This window comes from Strix uralensis, chromosome 35 (assembly GCF_047716275.1).
Source record: "Strix uralensis isolate ZFMK-TIS-50842 chromosome 35, bStrUra1, whole genome shotgun sequence".
Classification (NCBI taxonomy): Eukaryota; Metazoa; Chordata; class Aves; order Strigiformes; family Strigidae; genus Strix; species Strix uralensis.
The window spans coordinates 1605727-1621726 of NC_134006.1; the positions used below are offsets into that span (position 1 = coordinate 1605727).

The window sequence follows — 16000 nt, forward strand, 5'->3', positions numbered from 1 at the left end:
GCAGGGACGGGGGCTCCTGGGACACTTTATTAGGCAGAGCCAGAGCACCCGAAGGCCACCGTGGGGGGGCCCTGGGGACCCCGGGACTGCAGAGCAGCGACAGCCAAGCTGGGAGCCAGGGACGGAGGGAGGGGGTGAGGGGGGGACCCCGGGAATGAGCACGGGGCCGGGGGACTCCAGGCCAGGGCGGTGCGAGGCAGAGGTGACGTGGTGGGGCAGAGGACAGGCAGCGGCGCAGCGGAGCCGCGGGGGCAGGAGGTCACTCAGGAACCCTGTGGGGAGAAGAGGGGGTGAGCCCCGGAGACAGCGGGGGACACTTTCCAGCTGGACACGCTGCCCCCGGGCACGGGGGGGACCCCGGCCCATGCAGGGAGCACAGGGAGCGGGGCAGGGGGGGACAGAGGGTACCTGCAGCCCACGGAACAGGGCGCCCTGAAACACAGAGAGACCAGGTCAGCACGAGACGCCCTGGGGCCACCCCCTCAGTGTCCCCCCACTCACCTTCTTGCGCACGTAGAGGCCGAGTCCCAGCGTCAGGAAGATGAGCCCCAGCACAAAGCCCCACACCCCCGTCAGCATCTTGCTGCGGGCGCCGTCCGACTGCAGCTCTGCGGGGCCCAGAGCAGGGGGTCAGGGCTGGGGGGGCCGGCCCCCTCCCCACCCGCCCCAGGGGCCGCGCAGGGCCTTACCCCAGCGCTGGCTGACGGGGTGCTGCAGGCTGACGTGCTCCACCTGGCACGTGTAGGTGTCCCCGCGCTGCGGGGTGGTTTCCAGCATCACCAGCACCTGGTAGGTCCAGTCTCCGTTGGGGATCACGTCCGTGGACACCACGCGCTCCGTCTCCTCCCGCCCGTTCTGGAACCACTTCACCTCGATCTGCGCCGGGTAAAAGCCCGTCACGTAGCAAGCCAGCCTGTCGGTCTGGGGCAGGGAGCTCGACTGCACGGGGGCGACCCTCACCTTGGGCTCAACTGGGAGAGAGCGGGAGGGCGCTGGGCCGCGGCTGGGGACAGAGCCCCGGGGCCGCCCCGCACGCCTGCCCCCAGCCTGGCCCAGCGCTGGCCCTGTGCTCCCCACGCAGGACGTGCCCAGGGAGGGGCCGAGGGACTCGCGCCCCCAGGGAAGGGCGCAGGGACTTTGCTGGGGGCTGCCCGGGGCCCTGCCCCAGCACGGCACGGACACGCTCTGCCCGCTGCAAGCCCGGGGGCTCGGCTTGTGCCCGGCTGGGGGCAATGCGCAGCCACACGCTCACCTTTCCTCTCCGTGATGTAGGGGGTAAAACCCTGGTAGTTGTACCGGCAGAACCTCTCAATGTCAGCCTGTACAATCTGCAGTAATTCCGGATGGCTGTTGAAGTACTGGGCTGTGGGCTCACCCAGGGGGGTGTCGGCCACATAGAGCCCCAGGTCGCTGTCGAAGTGCAGAAACTGTTCCCGGTTGTAGATCCACCTCCCCACAAGCCTCACCTGCTCGGTGCCGTTGAGGTACTGACACTCTTCCTCATACATCTCCAGGAAAACCCCTGTGTGGGCAGTGAGGCCGTCACGGGGTGGGGGGCAGAGAGGCACCAGGGAGCCCCCTCCCCATCCCCAGCCTCCTCCCGGCAGGCCCCACAGCCCCACGGCCAACATAGGGCTGGCGCTGGGATCCTGGCCCCAGGGCGCCAGTTCTAAGCCTGGGCACCGGGGAGAGCTGGGGGGGACAGAGCCCCGGGGAAGGGGGGGCAGGAGGGAGCCGGGGCACAGCTGAGCCCGGAGGCTGCTCCTGGGCTGCAGCAGCGGGGGGAGCGTCTCCCCCACATGCAGCACCCCCCACCCCAGAGCCCCCCAGGACACGGGGGGGCCCATCCCCACCAACAGCCTCCCCGTGCCGGGGCTCTGAGCTCACCCGAGGGCTCCTCGCCACCAGCCGCGTGGGCTCCCAGCACCACCAGTGCCACCAGCACGGCCCCAGCTCCCAGGACACGACCAGTCTCCATCGCTGACACAGCAGAGGCTGGGCAAGTGCGGGGACCCCCGAGCCAGCCGCACTCTGCCCGCTCGGGGAATGGCCCCGCTCCTGCCCAGTGCGCGACTGGGAGTCCCAGTGAGGCCCAGTGAGGAGCGAGGCTGGGCAGCATCACCCATCACCAGGCAGAGCCGGGCCCCGCAGGGCTCCCCCCGACACTTGTCCCTCGCTGGAGCAGTGGCCCCCAGGCAGCGGTTGCCGGCCCCAGGCAGCGCTGCGGCTCCCCGGGCTCGGCGACCCCAACGTGCCCCCTCCCCAACAGCCTCTGCAGGGGGGTGCAGGGCCCAAGGTCAAAGGTGAAGCCCCGCGGGACCCTGCCTGGGCGTCCGTCTGTCTGTTTGCTCTGCAGGGTGCCCTGAGCTGCTGCTCTGCCCGGGAACAGCCGAGTCAGCCTCGGGGCTCCCTCCTATTGGGTCAGAGGCACAGAATCACAGAATCATCTCGGTTGGAAAAGACCTTGAAGATGATCTACCCCAACCATTAACTGGGGTCTAAAGAAAATCTTCTCTTGGTCTATCGTGGAGCAGAGGAAGAGCAGGGAAAACGTGGGCGCTTGCTGGAGTAAATGGGAGACCCGGTTACCCGGGCTGAGGAGGAGGCTGAGGCACCCAACCCCTTTTTTGCCTCCGTCTCCAGCGGCAAGAGCTGCGGGCACACGGCCCGAGGGGCAAAGGGAAAGGCCTGGGAGAAGGAAGAACCACCCGCGGTAGGACAAGGTCACGGTCAAGGCCCTGGAAGGAACTGGGGGGTGCCCAAGTCCGTGGGACCTGATGAGACGCACCCGCGGGGCCTGAGGGAACTGGGGGGTGAAGCGGCTCAGCCTCTCACCCTCAGATTGGAGAAGTCCTGGCAGTGCTGTGAAGCTCCCGCTGATGGGAAACGGGGAAACGTAACCCCCGATTTTCAAAAAAAGAAAAATAAAAAAGAAAATCCAGGGAAGTCCAGGCCTGTCAGTCCCACCTCTGCGACCATCAAGATCCCGGAGCGGATCCCGCTGGAAACTGCCGGGGCACACGGAGAACCAGGAGGTGGTTGGTGACAGCCAACGCGGCGTCACTGAGGGCAAATCGTCCCTGAGCGAGTTGGTGGCCGCCTGCGATGGGGTGACAGCACTGGTGGTGTCACAGTGTGAGCCCAGGGAGCAACTGAGTCCCAGGAAGGCAGTCACTGGGCCCTTCCCCCAGCGCTGGGAAGGAGAAGAATGACCCAAAAGTCTCTGGAATGGAGATAAGGACAGAGAGGGCTCCCTCCCCCCTTAACGGCCCCAGGCAAAAGGCGACTCCTCAGGGGAAGAAAACAAGACCAGCACTTTAATTCAAACACTAACAAAACCGACACTGGACAGGCAGGAGGGCACAGGGAGGGACGGTACCACAGCTTAAACCCCCTCCCCACCTTCCCACACCCCTCCCTCCTTCCCGGCCTCAGCTTGGGCCCCATCTCTCTCCCTCCTCTCCCCATGGCACAGGGACAGGGGATGGGGGGTGCAGTCAATCTGCCACTGTTTCCTCCTCAGAGGGAGGACTCCTCCCCATTTCCCCCCCACTCCACGTGCTTCCCATCTGCTCCACAGACTCTCTCCATCACAAGTCCCCCCCATGGGATTCATCTCCCTCAAGATGTTCCGCCGTGGGTCCCTCCCTCCCGGTGTCACGCCTCCCAGTGCTGAACTACACCAGCGTGGGCGGCTTCTCCCCTCAGAGCCCACGGGTCCCCCCCAGGCCACAGGTGGGTTCCTGCTCCCCCGCTGACCCCCATGGGAGCAGGGGGAGGGCCTTGTCATCTCACCAGGGATACAGGGGAGCTCTGCACTGGCACCTGCCCCCTTCCTCCTCCTTCCTCCCGCTGACCTTTGGCTTCGCAGAGCTGTTCTCCTCCCAACTCCTCCTCAATGTGCCCCCAAATCCCCCCTCAGCTTTCCCTTCTTAAATACGTTATTGCAGAGGCACAGCCGCCATCGCTCATCGTCCCGGCCTTGGCCAGAGGAGACTCTGACTTGGAGCTGGGGGAGCTTGGAGCAGCTTCTCACAGGGGCCACAGCCGTAGCCCCCTCCACGGCTACCAAACACCCCAGCACACACAACCCAGCACATGTGGGGAAGGGAAGAGCCGCTGCCGTCACCTGCCTGGGCTGGTGCAAAGTTCTGCCCCTGTCCCGCCCGACATCCTTGTCTCTAGAGCAGAGAGAGGAGGATTTGCCGGCTGGAGCACTCGGGGGGAGGGATTGGCTGGGTGGTGGCACTCCAAGAGCTGTGCCCAAGGGCTCCGTGTCCGTGTGGAGACGGTGACGAGGCCATGATGCAGCACGAGAACTATGACATAGCAGCTATAACAGACACGTGGTGGGATGCCTCACATGACTGCAGTGCTGCAGTCGATGGCTACAAGCTCTTCAGGAGGGACAGACAGGGAAGGAGAGGTGGTGGAGTGGCCCTGTATGTAAGAGAATGTATGAGAGCTCAGAAATCAAGTACAGTGATAACGGGGTGGAGGGTGTGTGGATCAGGTTAAGGGCCAACAAAGCAGATCCTGCTGTGGGAGTCTGCTATAGACCCCCCACCCAAAGCAGTGAGGGGGATGAAGCTTTCTACAAACAGTTGGGAGAAATCTCGCGGTCACTTGCTGTTGTTCTTGTGGGGGACTTTAACCTCCCAGGTATCTGCTGGGATCACACACAGCAGAGAGGGAACAATCTAGAAGGTTCCGGGAACGTGTGGAGGATAACTTCCTCACACAGCTGGTGAGTGAACCGACCAGGGGAGGTGCCCTCCTGGACCTGCTGCTTGTGATCAGGGAAGAGCTTGTGGGGGAGGTAAAGGTTGGAGGCCGTCTGGGGTGCAGTGATCATGAGATGATTGAGGAGAAACAAAGAGAGGGGTCAGTAAAACTGCCACCTTAGACTTCCGCAGGGCAGACTTTGACCTGTTCAAAAGGCTGATTGACAAAATGCTTTGGGAGGCTGCCCTGAAGGGTATGGGAGTCCAGGAAGGCTGGACATCCTTCAAGAGCGAAGTCTTAAAGGCACAGGAGCGGGCTGTTCCCGTGTGCCGGATAACGAGCAGGCGGGGAAGGAGACCGGCCTGGCTAAACAGGGACCTTTGGCTGCATCTCCGGAACAAAAGGAGAATCTGTGACCTTTGGAAGAGGGGCGAGGCCTCTCATGAAGACTATAAAGATGTAGTGAAGTTATGCAGGGAGAGCGTTAGGAGAGCCAAAGCACAGCTACAGCTCAACTGTTAAGGATAATAACAGTTGTTAAGGATGTTAAGGATAATAAAAAATGTTTCTATAAAATCGTTAACAGCAAAAGGAGAATTAGGGAAAAGGCTGAGGAGCTCAACACCTACTTTGCCTCAGTCTTTAGCCCTGGAACTGGCTGTTCCCTGGACACCCAGCCTCGTGAGCTGGGAGATGGGGAGGGGAAGCAGACTGAGGCCAGCACAGTTGAAGAGGAGGTGGTCAGAGACCTGCTACACCACTTGGATGCACACAGGTCTGTGGGACCGGATGGGTTACACCCAAGGGTGCTGAGGGAGTTGGCAGATGTGCTCGCCAAGCCGCTGTCCATGATTTACCTGAAGTCATGGCTGACTGGGGAGGTCCCATTGGACTGGAGGGTGGCAGACGTGACACCCATCTACAAGAGAGGCAGGAAGGAGGATCCAGGAAACTATAGAGCTGTCAGTGTGACCTCGGTGCCAGGGAAGGTCATGGAGCAGGTCATCTCGGGTGCCATTGAAAGTCATATAATGGACAACCAGGGGATCAGGCCCAGTCAGCGGGTTTATGAAAGGCAGGTCCTGCCTGACAAACCTGATCTCCTTCTAGGACAGGGCGACCTGCTCATTGGGTGAGGGAAAGGCTGTGGATGTTGTCTACCTTGACTTCAGTGAGGCCTTTGACACCGTTTCCCACAGCATTCTCCTGGCAAAACTGGCTGCTCGTGGCTCGGGTGGGCAAACACTTTGCTGGGTAAAAAACTGGCTGATGGCCGGGCCCAAAGAGTTGTGGGGAACGGAGTTAAATCCAGTTGGCGGCCGGTCACGAGGGGTGTCCCCCAGGGCTGGGTTTTGGGGCCACTCCTGTTTAACATCTTTATTGATGATCTGGACGAGGGGATCGAGTGCCCCCTCAGTCAGTTTGCAGTTGACACCAACTTGGGTGGGAGTGTTGATCTGCTCGAGGGTAGGGAGGCTCTGCAGAGGGATTTGGCCAGGCTGGAGCTATGGGCTGAGGCCAGCCGGGGGAGTTTTACTAAGGCCAAGTGCCAGGTCCTGCCGTTGGGCCACAACAACCCCCTGCGTGGCTAAGGCTGGAGAGCTGCCAGTCAGAGAGGGACCTGGGGGGTGATCGATAACGAGCCAGCAGTGTGCCCAGGTGGCCAAGAAGGCCAATGGCATCCTGGCTTGTACCAGCACCAGCATGGCCAGCAGGGACAGGGAAGGGATCTGACCCCTGGTGAGGCCGCCCCTCAATGAGTGGGTTCAGTTTTGGGCCCCTCACCCCAAAAAGGCCATTGAATGACTCGAGCGTGTCCAGAGAAGGGCAACGGAGCTGGTGCAGGGTCTGGAGCACAGGTCTGATGGGGAGCGGCTGAGGGAACTGGGGGGGTTTAGTCTGGAGAAGAGGAGGCTGAGGGGAGACCTCCTGGCCCTCTGCAACTCCCTGAAAGGAGGGTGCAGAGAGGGGGGATGAGTCTCTTGAGCCAAGGACCCAGCGGCAGGCCAAGAGGGAATGGCCTCAAGCTGCGCCAGGGCAGGGTCAGACTGGCTCTTAGGAAGGATTTCTTTGCAGAAGGGGCTGTTGGGCGTTGGAATGGGCTGCCCAGGGCAGGGGGGGAGTCCCCATCCCTGGAGGGGTTGAAGAGTCGCGTTGACCCAGCGCTGAGGGATCTGGTGGAGTTGGGAACGGTCAGGGCGAGGTTCATGGTGGGGCTGGAGGAGCTTCAAGGTCTTTTCCAACCTAGACGATTCTGTGATTCTGTCAGGGGGGGCTCAGCGCCCTGTCCTCACACCCCCTGTCCCCTCGCAAAGCCCCAGGGGCTCCTCTCTGCCCCTGAGACCACTAAGACCCCGGGGTGACCCTGGGCCTGGCCATGGGCATCGTCATCATCATTGTGGGCACCATCCTCATCACCAAGGCCATGAAGATGAACAGCACCTGCAGCCAGCGGGGCCTCTCGGGAGGTGGGGGCAGAGCCCAGTGTGCCCCCCAGCCCCACTCCACCCCCCCGCTGCCCCCTTGCCCAGCCCCACAGGCACCCGCTGAGCGGGGCGCTGCCTTCCCGGGCTCTGGGGTGCTTCCAGCAGCAGGAAAGGTGCTTGGGGACAGCCTGGCACCACCCGGTCTCTCTGTCACCGCCTCACCCACACCCTGCTCATCCTGGGGACACGGGGTGGTTGGGAACAGGGCAGCTGGGGGGGCTCCTGGGGCTGTAGGGGCTGCGGGAGGGCTCTGGGGGGGCAGCAGCGGCAGGGGGGGGGCAGGACACATGGGTCCTGGCAGGGGGTGCTGGGTGCGTGTCGGGGTGCTGGGCAGCATCCCGTGACAGGGCACTACAGGACGGATGGCAGTGGCCATCAGCGTTGGCGCTGGACGGGGTGACCCCCCAAAACCTCCTACCCCAGAGCTCTGCTCCCTGCTCCCGCCTCCACCAGCGGGGTCAGGCAACGGGAGGGGGACACGGAGCCACTGACCAGAGCAGGTGAGGGGACACGCGAGCCCTTGGCACCGTCCCCAACCCTGGCCAGACTGCAAGCGGTGGGACGATACCGGGTGTTGCCACCCCCCGCAGTGTGTGTCCCCCCCCCATCCCACTGAGGACACGGAGCCTCATCTCGGCCACCCGGGCCCGGGGAAGGGAGTGCCCCCCCTGCCCCCCTGTCCACAGAGGACCAGGGACAGCGGCTCCCGGGACACTTTATTAGGCAGAGCCGGAGCGGCCGAGGGCCACTGTGGGGGGGCCCTGGGGACCCCAGGACTGCAGAGCAGCGACAGCCAAGCTGGGAGCCAGGGAGGGAGGCAGGGGGTGAGGGGGGGACTCCGGGGCTGAGCTCGGGGCTGGTGGGCTCTGGGCCAGGGCAGTGCGAGGCAGAGGTGACGCGGGGGGGCAGAGGACAGGCAGCAGCGCAGCGGAGCCGCAGGGGCAGGAGGTCGCTCAGGAGCCCTGTGGGGAGAAGAGGGGGTGAGCGCGGGGACGTGCTGCCCCCGGGCACGGGGGAGACCCCGGCCCACACAGGGAGCGGGAAGCAGGGCGGGGTGGGACGGACGGTACCTGCAGCCTGGGGAACGGGGCGCCCTGAAACACAGAGAGACCAGGTCAGCGGGATGCGGGAGACACCCTGGGACCACCCCCCCAGTGTCCCCCACTAACCTTCTTGCGCACGTAGAGGCCGAGCCCCAGCACCAGGAAGATGAGCCCCAGCACGAAGCCCCCCACCCCCGTCAGCATCTTGCTGCGGGCGCCGTCCAACTGCAGTTCTGCGGGGCCCAGAGCAGGGGGTCAGGGCTGGGGGGGCCCGGCCCCCTCCCCACCCGCCCCAGGGGCCGCGCAGGCCCTTACCCCAGCACTGGCTGACGGGGTGCTGCAGGCTGACGTGCTCCACCTGGCACGTGTAGGTGTCCCCGCGCTGCGGGGTGGTTTCCAGCATCACCAGCACCTGGTAGGTCCAGTCTCCGTTGGGGATCACGTCCGTGGACACCACGCGCTCCGTCTCCTCCCGCCCGTTCTGGAACCACTTCACCTCGATCTGCGCCGGGTAAAAGCCCGTCACGTAGCAAGCCAGCCTGTCGGTCTGGGGCAGGGAGCTCGACTGCACGGGGGCGACCCTCACCTTGGGCTCAACTGGGAGAGAGCGGGAGGGCGCTGGGCCGCGGCTGGGGACAGAGCCCCGGGGCCGCCCCGCACGCCTGCCCCCAGCCTGGCCCAGCGCTGGCCCTGTGCTCCCCACGCAGGACATGCCCAGGGAGGGGCCGAGGGACTCGCGCCCTCAGGGAAGGGCACAGGGGCTTTGCTGGGGGCTGCCCGGGGCCCTGCCCCAGCACGGCACGGACACGCTCTGCCCGCTGCGAGCCCGGGGGCTCGGCTTGTGCCCGGCCGGGGGCAACGCGCGGCCACGAGCTCACCTTTCCTCTCCGTGATGTAGGGGGTCCCAACCTGGTAGTTGTGCCGGCAGAACGTGTCCACTGCAGTCTGTGTGTCCTCCAGTTTCTCCGGCTGGCTGTTCCAGTGCTTGGCTGTGGGCTCACCCAGGGGGGTGTCAGCCACATAGAGCCCCACGTCACTGTCGAAGTGCACGTACTGCTCCCGGTTGTAGATGAACCTCTCCACATACCTCACCCGCTCAGTGCCGTTGAGGTACTGACACTCACTCTCACCCATCGCCAGGAAAATCCCTGCGTGTGCAGGGAGGCATCACGGGGGGGGCAGGGAGGCAGCAGGGAGCCCCCTCCCCATCCCCAGCCTCCTCCCGGCCGGCCCCACAGCCCCACAGCCGCCATAGGGCCGGTGCTGGGATCCTGCCCCCCAGGGCGCCAGTTCTCAGCCTGGGCACTGGGGAGAGCTGGGGGGGACAGAGCCCCGGGGAAGGGGGCGCAGGAGGGAGCCGGGGCACAGCTGAGCCCAGAGGCTGCTCCTGGGCTGCAGCAGCGGGGGGAGCGTCTCCCCCACACGCAGCAACCCCCACCCCAGAGCCCCCCGGGACACGGGGGGGCCCATCCCCACCAACAGCCTCCCCGTGCCGGGGCTCTGAGCTCACCCGAGGGCTCCTCGCCACCAGCCGCGTGGGCTCCCAGCACCACCAGTGCCACCAGCAAGGCCCCAGCTCCCAGGACACGACCAGTCTCCATCGCTGACACAGCAGAGGCTGGGCAAGTGCGGGGACCCCCGAGCCAGCCGCACTCTGCCTGCTCGGGGAATGGCCCCGCTCCTGCCCAGTGCGCGACTGGGAGTCCCAGTGAGGCCCAGTGAGGAGCGAGGCTGGGCAGCATCACCCGTCACCAGGCAGAGCCGGGCCCCGCAGGGCTCCCCGTGACACTTGTCCCCTCGCTGGAGCAGTGGCCCCCAGGCAGCGGTTGCCGGCCCCAGGCAGCGCTGGGGCTCCCCGGGCTCGGCGACCCCAACGTGCCCCCTCCCCAACAGCCTCTGCAGGGGGGTGCAGGGCCCAAGGTCAAAGGTGAAGCCCCGCGGGACCCTGCCTGGGCGTCCGTCTGTCTGTTTGCTCTGCAGGGTGCCCTGAGCTGCTGCTCTGCCCGGGAACAGCCGAGTCAGCCTCGGGGCTCCCTCCTATTGGACCAGAGGCACAGAATCACAGAATCATCTCGGTTGGAAAAGACCTTGAAGATGATCTACCCCAACCATTAACTTGGGTCAGAAAAAAATCTTCTCTAGGCCTGTCGGGGAGGACAGGAAGAGCAGGGAAAACGTGGGTCCTCGCGCGAGGAAACGGGAGACCCGGTTACCCGGGCTGAGGAGGAGGCTGAGGCACCCAACCCCTTTTTTGCCTCCGTCTCCAGCGGCAAGAGCTGCCGGCACACGGCCCGAGGGGCAAAGGGAAAGGCCTGGGAGAAGGAAGAACCGCCCGCGGTAGGACAAGGTCAGGGTCAAGGCCCTGGAAGGAACCGGGGGGTGCCCAAGTCCCTGGGACCTGATGAGACGCACCCGCGGGGCCTGAGGGAACTGGGGGGTGAAGCGGCTCAGCCTCTCACCCTCAGATTGGAGAAGTCCTGGCAGTGCCGTGAAGCTCCTGCTGACGCAAAACAGGGAAACATAACACCCAGTTTTCAAAAAAAATATAAAAAGAAGATCCAGGGAAGTCCAGGCCTGTCAGTCCCACCTCTGCGCCCATCAAGATCCCGGAGCGGATCCCGCTGGAAACTGCCGGGGCACACGGAGAATCGGGAGGTGGTTGGTGACAGCCAACGCGGCGTCACTGAGGGCAAATCGTCCCTGAGGGAGTTGGTGGCCGCCTGCGATGGGGTGACAGCGCTGGTGGTGTCACGGTGTGAGCCCAGGGGGCAACTGAGCCCCAGGCAGGGTGTCTTGAAAAGGATCTTCAAGGTCTTTTCCAAGCGAGATGATTCTGTGAAAGGACGATACTTCTTTAGGCTTTGAAGAAATGTGGAACCAACCTCACGGTGCCCAACTTCAAACGGTTAAAGCAATTGTTCTGATCGCGGGGAGAGCTGTGAGGATTGTAATAACTTGTGTGACAATTCCGTGTGTAACTGCTGGGCACGACAGTGAATTCATTGCACTGAGGGGTGGAGCTACCAGCACTGTACCCTCGGAAGAAAAAAGGGGAATGAAAAGGCTCAAAGCAACGAATTTCTGATTAAACTGTGATGCATGAAAGTTTTCCTTACTGGTCTGAACTGGTCCCTTCTGGTCTATATCAGTTTGTACTCACGCAGGGGGGTGCAGACAAGCATCAGCACTATGGCGACGTCTCGGATCACGCGCAGCACCCGGCGGCGCCGGCGGTTCTGTCTCAGTTCCCGCTCCAGTTCGGCAGCGCGGGCGGTGGCGAGCGCTTCCAGTGCACCGGATACACCTTCGGCATTGACCCCCGGTGTCGGTATCAACGGCGCCGCCGCCGCCATCGTCTCCACCAGCACCGTGTTCAGCCTCTCCCGTGCCTCCTCCGCATCCTCCAGCACCGCTTTCGCCTCCGCCAGCACCGTTGCCACCATCCCCGGTGTCCCCAGTGCCTCCGCCAGTCCCACCAGTGCCCCCATTGCACAGTCCAAGACCGCCTTGGCCCAGGCCACATCGGGGGAGGACATCCTGGGGGGGACACAGGGGTCTGGGGGGGACACAGGGGTCGGGGGGGGGACACAGGGGTCCTGGAGGAGGGACACAGGGGTCCATGGAGGGGACATGGGGGTGCTGGGGAGGGGACACAGGGGTCCTTGGGAGGGGGACACAGGGGTCCTTAGGAGGGGACAAACCCTGGGGATCCAGGTGTCCTGGGGCTGACCCCAGGTCCGGGGTGGAGGACCCTCTCCAGGGACCCAAGTGTTTTGGGTGGGGGGTGTCACACACCCCTAGAGGAGGGACACAGGTGTCCGGGTGTGGCCGCCATTGCAGCTCCGAGGGACCCAGGCGTTGGGTGCAGGAACCCATTGACTTCCTTTTCCACAGCCGCAGAGGGACCCAGGCATCCGGGTGTGGGTGTCCCCCCCTTTCCCCTACCTCCCCCTCCACCCCCGGGGTCCCCCCACAAGGGACCCAGGCATCCAGGTATGGGTGTCATCCCCCCCCCCCAACACCTACCTCCTTGTGTCCCTTGTTTCCAGGCCACAACACTGGTGGCATCTGCATCAGCTGCCCCTCCCATGTGGTATCGTGGCATCTGGGGCGACGGGAGGGACCCAAAAGTCTGGGTCTTGTCACCCCTTGGACCCCATTTACACCCTCAGGGCCCAGATTTAACCCCTCAAGGACCAAAATGTATATTCCAGAGCCCAGATTTACCCCTCAGGGGCCAGGTTCATGCTCCAGAGCCCAGATTTTCCCCCTCAGGTTACCATTTACCCCCCTCAGGACCCAGATTTACCCCCTCAGAGCTCCCTTTATCCCCTCAGGACCCAGATTTAGTCCCTCAGGGCCAAGTTTTACTCCCTCAGGGCTCCCTTTATCCCCTCAGGGCTCCATTTATCCCCTCAGTGCCCAGATGTAGCCCCTTGGAGGTCAGATTTACCTCCTCAGGGACCAGATTTATACCCTCAGGGCCTAGATTTACCCCCGCAGGACTCCTTTATCCTAAAAGGGCTCAAACCAACGAATTTCTGATTAAACTGTGATACATGAAAGTTGTGCTTGTGTTTGTTTCCCAAGAACTCCTCAGCTGTTTTCCCGTGGCCTCTTTGGCCGGACTAAAGTAAAACGCCCCCTCTAGAACTCACTGGTAACAGACTCAAAGCCCTCACTGGGCACTTGGGCAAAGTCAGATGAGGGGAACTCGAACAAAACGACACAGAGATACAATCTCGGGAGGGTGAGCTCGCCGATTTAGGACGAAGACACCTGGGCTTTACTGTGCATGCTCTGGGGAGGACCACGGACTTCATCCCTCGGCCCCCGAAGCCCCTCAACCTGTTGTCACTGCACAGGCTGGGGCTGTGGAAATGAATTCCGGGAACTCGTTATCATCAGACTCCCCTTTCCAGGAGATCTAATGAATCGCTTTGATCGGGGGGTGTAAACTGATGTCCCCTGCTAGTTCGGGGGAGCCCTTATGGTGGAGAATCCCCAGCGCTGCTAATCCAGAATATCTGCTGAACGGTTCCGTTGGATTCTGACTGGTGAGGCAATTTCTTTGTTTCAATCCCCTCAGGGCCCAGATTTACCCCCTCAGGGCCCAGATTTAGCCCCTCAGGACTCCCTTTATCTCCTCAGGGCCAAGATTCAGCCCCTTGGAGCCCAGATTTACCCCCTCAGGGCTCCCATTTCCCCCCTCAGAGCTTCCATTTACCAGCCCAGGGCCCAGATTTATCCACTCAGGCCCTGATTTACACCCCAGACTTAGATTTACCCCCTCAGGGTTCCCTTTATTCCCTCAGGGCCCAGATTTAGCTCCTTCAAGACCAGATTTAGCCCCTCATGGCTCCCTTTACCCCCTCAGGGCCCAGATTTACCCCCTCAGGGCTCCCTTTATTCTCTCAGGGCCCAGATTTAGCTCCTTCAAGCCCAGATTTACGCCCTTGGGGCTCATATTTAGCCCCTTGGGACTCCTTTTATCCCCTCAAGGCCTGGATTTACCCTCTCAGGGCTCCCTTTATTCCCTCCAGGTCCAGATTAAGCTCCTTCGAGCCCAGGTTTACACCATTGGGGCTCATATTTAGCCCCTCAGGATTCTCTTTATCTCCTCAGGCTCAAGATTCAGCCCCGTGGAGCCCAGATTTACCCCCTCAGCGTTCCCATTTATACCCTCAGGACCCCATTTACCACCCCAGGGCCCAGATTTAGCCCCTCAGAGCTCCCATTTCCCCCCTCAGAGCTTCCATTTATCACCCCACAGCCCACTTTTACCCCCTCAGGGCCCAGATTTACCCTATCAGGGCTCCCTTTATCCCCTCAATGCCCAGATTTACCCTCTCAGGGCCCAGATTTCCCACCTCAGGGCTCCCTTTACTCCCTCAGGGCCCAGATTTAGCACCTTTGAGCCCAGATTTACCCCCTTGGGGCTCATATTCAGCCCTTCAGGGCTCCCTTTATCTCCTCAGGGCCAAGATTCAGCCCCTTAGATCCCAGATTTACCCCCTCAGACTTCCATTTATCACCCCAGGGCCCAGATTTATCCCCTCAGGGCTCCCTTTATCCCCACAGAGCCCAGATTTACCCTCTCAGGACCCAGATTTACCCCCTTGGGGCTCATATTTAACCCCTCAGAACTCCCTTTATCTCCTCAGGGTCAAAATTCAGACCCTCAGAGCTCAGATTTAACCCCTCAGCACTCCCATTTACCACCCCAGGGCCCAGATTTATCCACTCAGGCCCTGATTTACACCTCCAAAGCCCTGATTTACCCCCTGGCCTTAGATTTACCCCCTCAGGGCTCCCTTTATCCCCTCAGGACCCAGATTTACCCCCTCAGGGCTCCCATTTCTCCCCTCAGAGCTTCCATTTACCACCCCAGGGCCCAGATTTATCCACTCAGGCCCTGATTTACCCCCCGGCCTTAGATTTACCCCCTCAGGACTCCCTTTACCCCTTCAGTGTCGCTGTAGACACGGACAAAGCAACACACACACACTCACATGGGTGAACAAGCGGCTAGTTCTTTTATTACTAAAAGCATGCATTTTTATATAGTTCAGGTGCCAGAGTGTTACAATATAATTTGTCAAGAAGTTGGTTTTAACATTCTCATTTATAACCTTTAACAGATTCCTCCCTGCTTGCTCCCTCCTGCTATGGAGTCAGCAGCAACTTGAAAGTTATTTGCTTTAAGCAAAGCTTCCTTATCTCAAGGGTACACCGGGATCTTGTCAAGGTCAAACTCGTCTTCAATCAGGTTATCGGCAGAGCAGCTGCCTTCCCCGACACTTCAGGGACAACACTTTCCTGCTCATGGCTCCCTTTACCCCCTCAGGGCCCTTATTTAGCCCCTCAGGCCTCTGATTTACCCTTTCAGGGCTCCAGTTTATATCCTCAGGGCCCAGATTTACCCCCTCAGGGCTCCAATTTATATCCTCAGGGCCCAAATTTACCCCCTTGGGGCTCATATTTAGCCCCTCAGGACTCCCTTTATCTCCTCAGGGTCAAGATTCAGACCCTTGGAGCTCAGATTTACCCCCTCAGCGCTCCCATTTTCCCCCTCAGAGCTTCCATTTACCACCCCAGGGCCCAGATTTATCCACTCAGGCCCTGATTTACACCTCCAAAGCCCCAATTTATGCCCCGGCCTTGGATTTACCCCCTCAGGGCTCCCTTTACCCCCTCAGGGCCCAGATTTACCCCCCTCAGGGCTCCCTTTATCCCCTCAAAGTTTGGATTTACCCTCCCAAGGCTCCCTTTACCCCCTTGGGGCCCAGAATTTCCCCCTCACAGCACCCTTTACCCCCTCAGGGCCCAGATTTACCCCCTCAGGGCCCAGATTTACCCCCTCAGGGGTACCTTTATGCCCTCAGGGCCCAGATTTCCCCCCTCATGCCTCCCTTTACCCCATCAGGGCCCAGATTTAGCCCCTCAAGACTCCTTTTATCTCCTAGGGCCACGATTCAACCCCTTGGATCCCAGATTTGCCCCCTCAGCACCCAGATTTAGCCCCTCAGAGCTCCCAGTTCCCCCCTCAGAGCTTCCATTTACCCCCTCAGGGCCCAGATTTATCCCCTCAGAACCCAGATTTACCCCCTTGGGGCTCATATTTAGCCCCTCAGGACTCCCTTTATCTCCTCAGGGTCAAGATTTACCCACTCAGGGCCCAGATTTACCCTCTCAGGCTCCCTTTACCCCTTCAGGGCCCAAAATTTCCTCCTCACAGCACCCTTT

At 61.8% G+C, this 16000-nt stretch overlaps 2 protein-coding genes across 6 annotated transcripts in view; both read right to left on the reverse strand.

Annotated features, from left to right (window-relative positions):
• The window catches only part of LOC141936963 (class II histocompatibility antigen, B-L beta chain-like), a 68945-nt gene extending 58924 nt beyond the window's left edge, over nucleotides 1–10021 (reverse strand). The window contains exons 1-6 of one of the 3 annotated variants that reach the window (XM_074854398.1): nucleotides 9765–10021; nucleotides 9133–9402; nucleotides 8667–8756; nucleotides 8381–8487; nucleotides 8282–8305; nucleotides 8033–8173 (exon numbers count right to left, since the gene is read on the reverse strand). In XM_074854398.1, coding sequence (XP_074710499.1) covers nucleotides 8165–8173; nucleotides 8282–8305; nucleotides 8381–8487; nucleotides 8667–8756; nucleotides 9133–9402; nucleotides 9765–9996 — 732 coding nt within the window. In that variant the 5' untranslated portion in view covers nucleotides 9997–10021 and the 3' untranslated portion in view covers nucleotides 8033–8164. Of the gene's footprint in view, nucleotides 1–8032; nucleotides 8174–8281; nucleotides 8306–8380; nucleotides 8488–8569; nucleotides 8852–9132; nucleotides 9403–9764 lie in introns of those variants that run through there. The other 2 variants (XM_074854396.1, XM_074854397.1) reach the window with 2 other exon arrangements.
• On the reverse strand, nucleotides 13–2075 carry LOC141936966 (class II histocompatibility antigen, B-L beta chain-like). 3 transcript variants are annotated; one of them, XM_074854403.1, is made up of 7 exons: nucleotides 1888–2068; nucleotides 1467–1522; nucleotides 1253–1328; nucleotides 690–971; nucleotides 502–608; nucleotides 409–432; nucleotides 13–272 (listed from the first exon to the last, which is right to left on the reverse strand). In XM_074854403.1, the coding sequence occupies exons 1-7, from the start codon at nucleotides 1976–1978 to the stop codon at nucleotides 264–266; spliced, it is 645 nt and encodes a 214-aa protein (XP_074710504.1). In that variant the 5' UTR covers nucleotides 1979–2068; the 3' UTR covers nucleotides 13–263. The 3 variants fall into 3 exon arrangements, with proteins under 3 accessions (XP_074710504.1, XP_074710502.1, XP_074710503.1); XM_074854401.1 differs by having other exon boundaries at nucleotides 1253–1522; nucleotides 1888–2075; XM_074854402.1 differs by lacking the exon at nucleotides 409–432 and having other exon boundaries at nucleotides 1253–1522; nucleotides 1888–2075.
• Nucleotides 10022–16000: the final 5979 nt, after the last annotated feature.

Bases quoted from the DNA above. Each gene is read 5' to 3' on its own strand.
- LOC141936966 (XM_074854401.1), bottom strand. From the start codon at position 1,978: ATGGAGACTGGTCGTGTCCTGGGAGCTGGGGCCGTGCTGGTGGCACTG. The intron at 972-1,252 runs GTGAGCGTGTGG...GCTCTCTCCCAG, and splicing joins CTACATCACGGAGAGGAAAG to TTGAGCCCAAGGTGAGGGTC. The intron at 433-501 runs GTGAGTGGGGGG...TCTGTGTTTCAG, and splicing joins GCCTCTACGTGCGCAAGAAG to GGCGCCCTGTTCCGTGGGCT.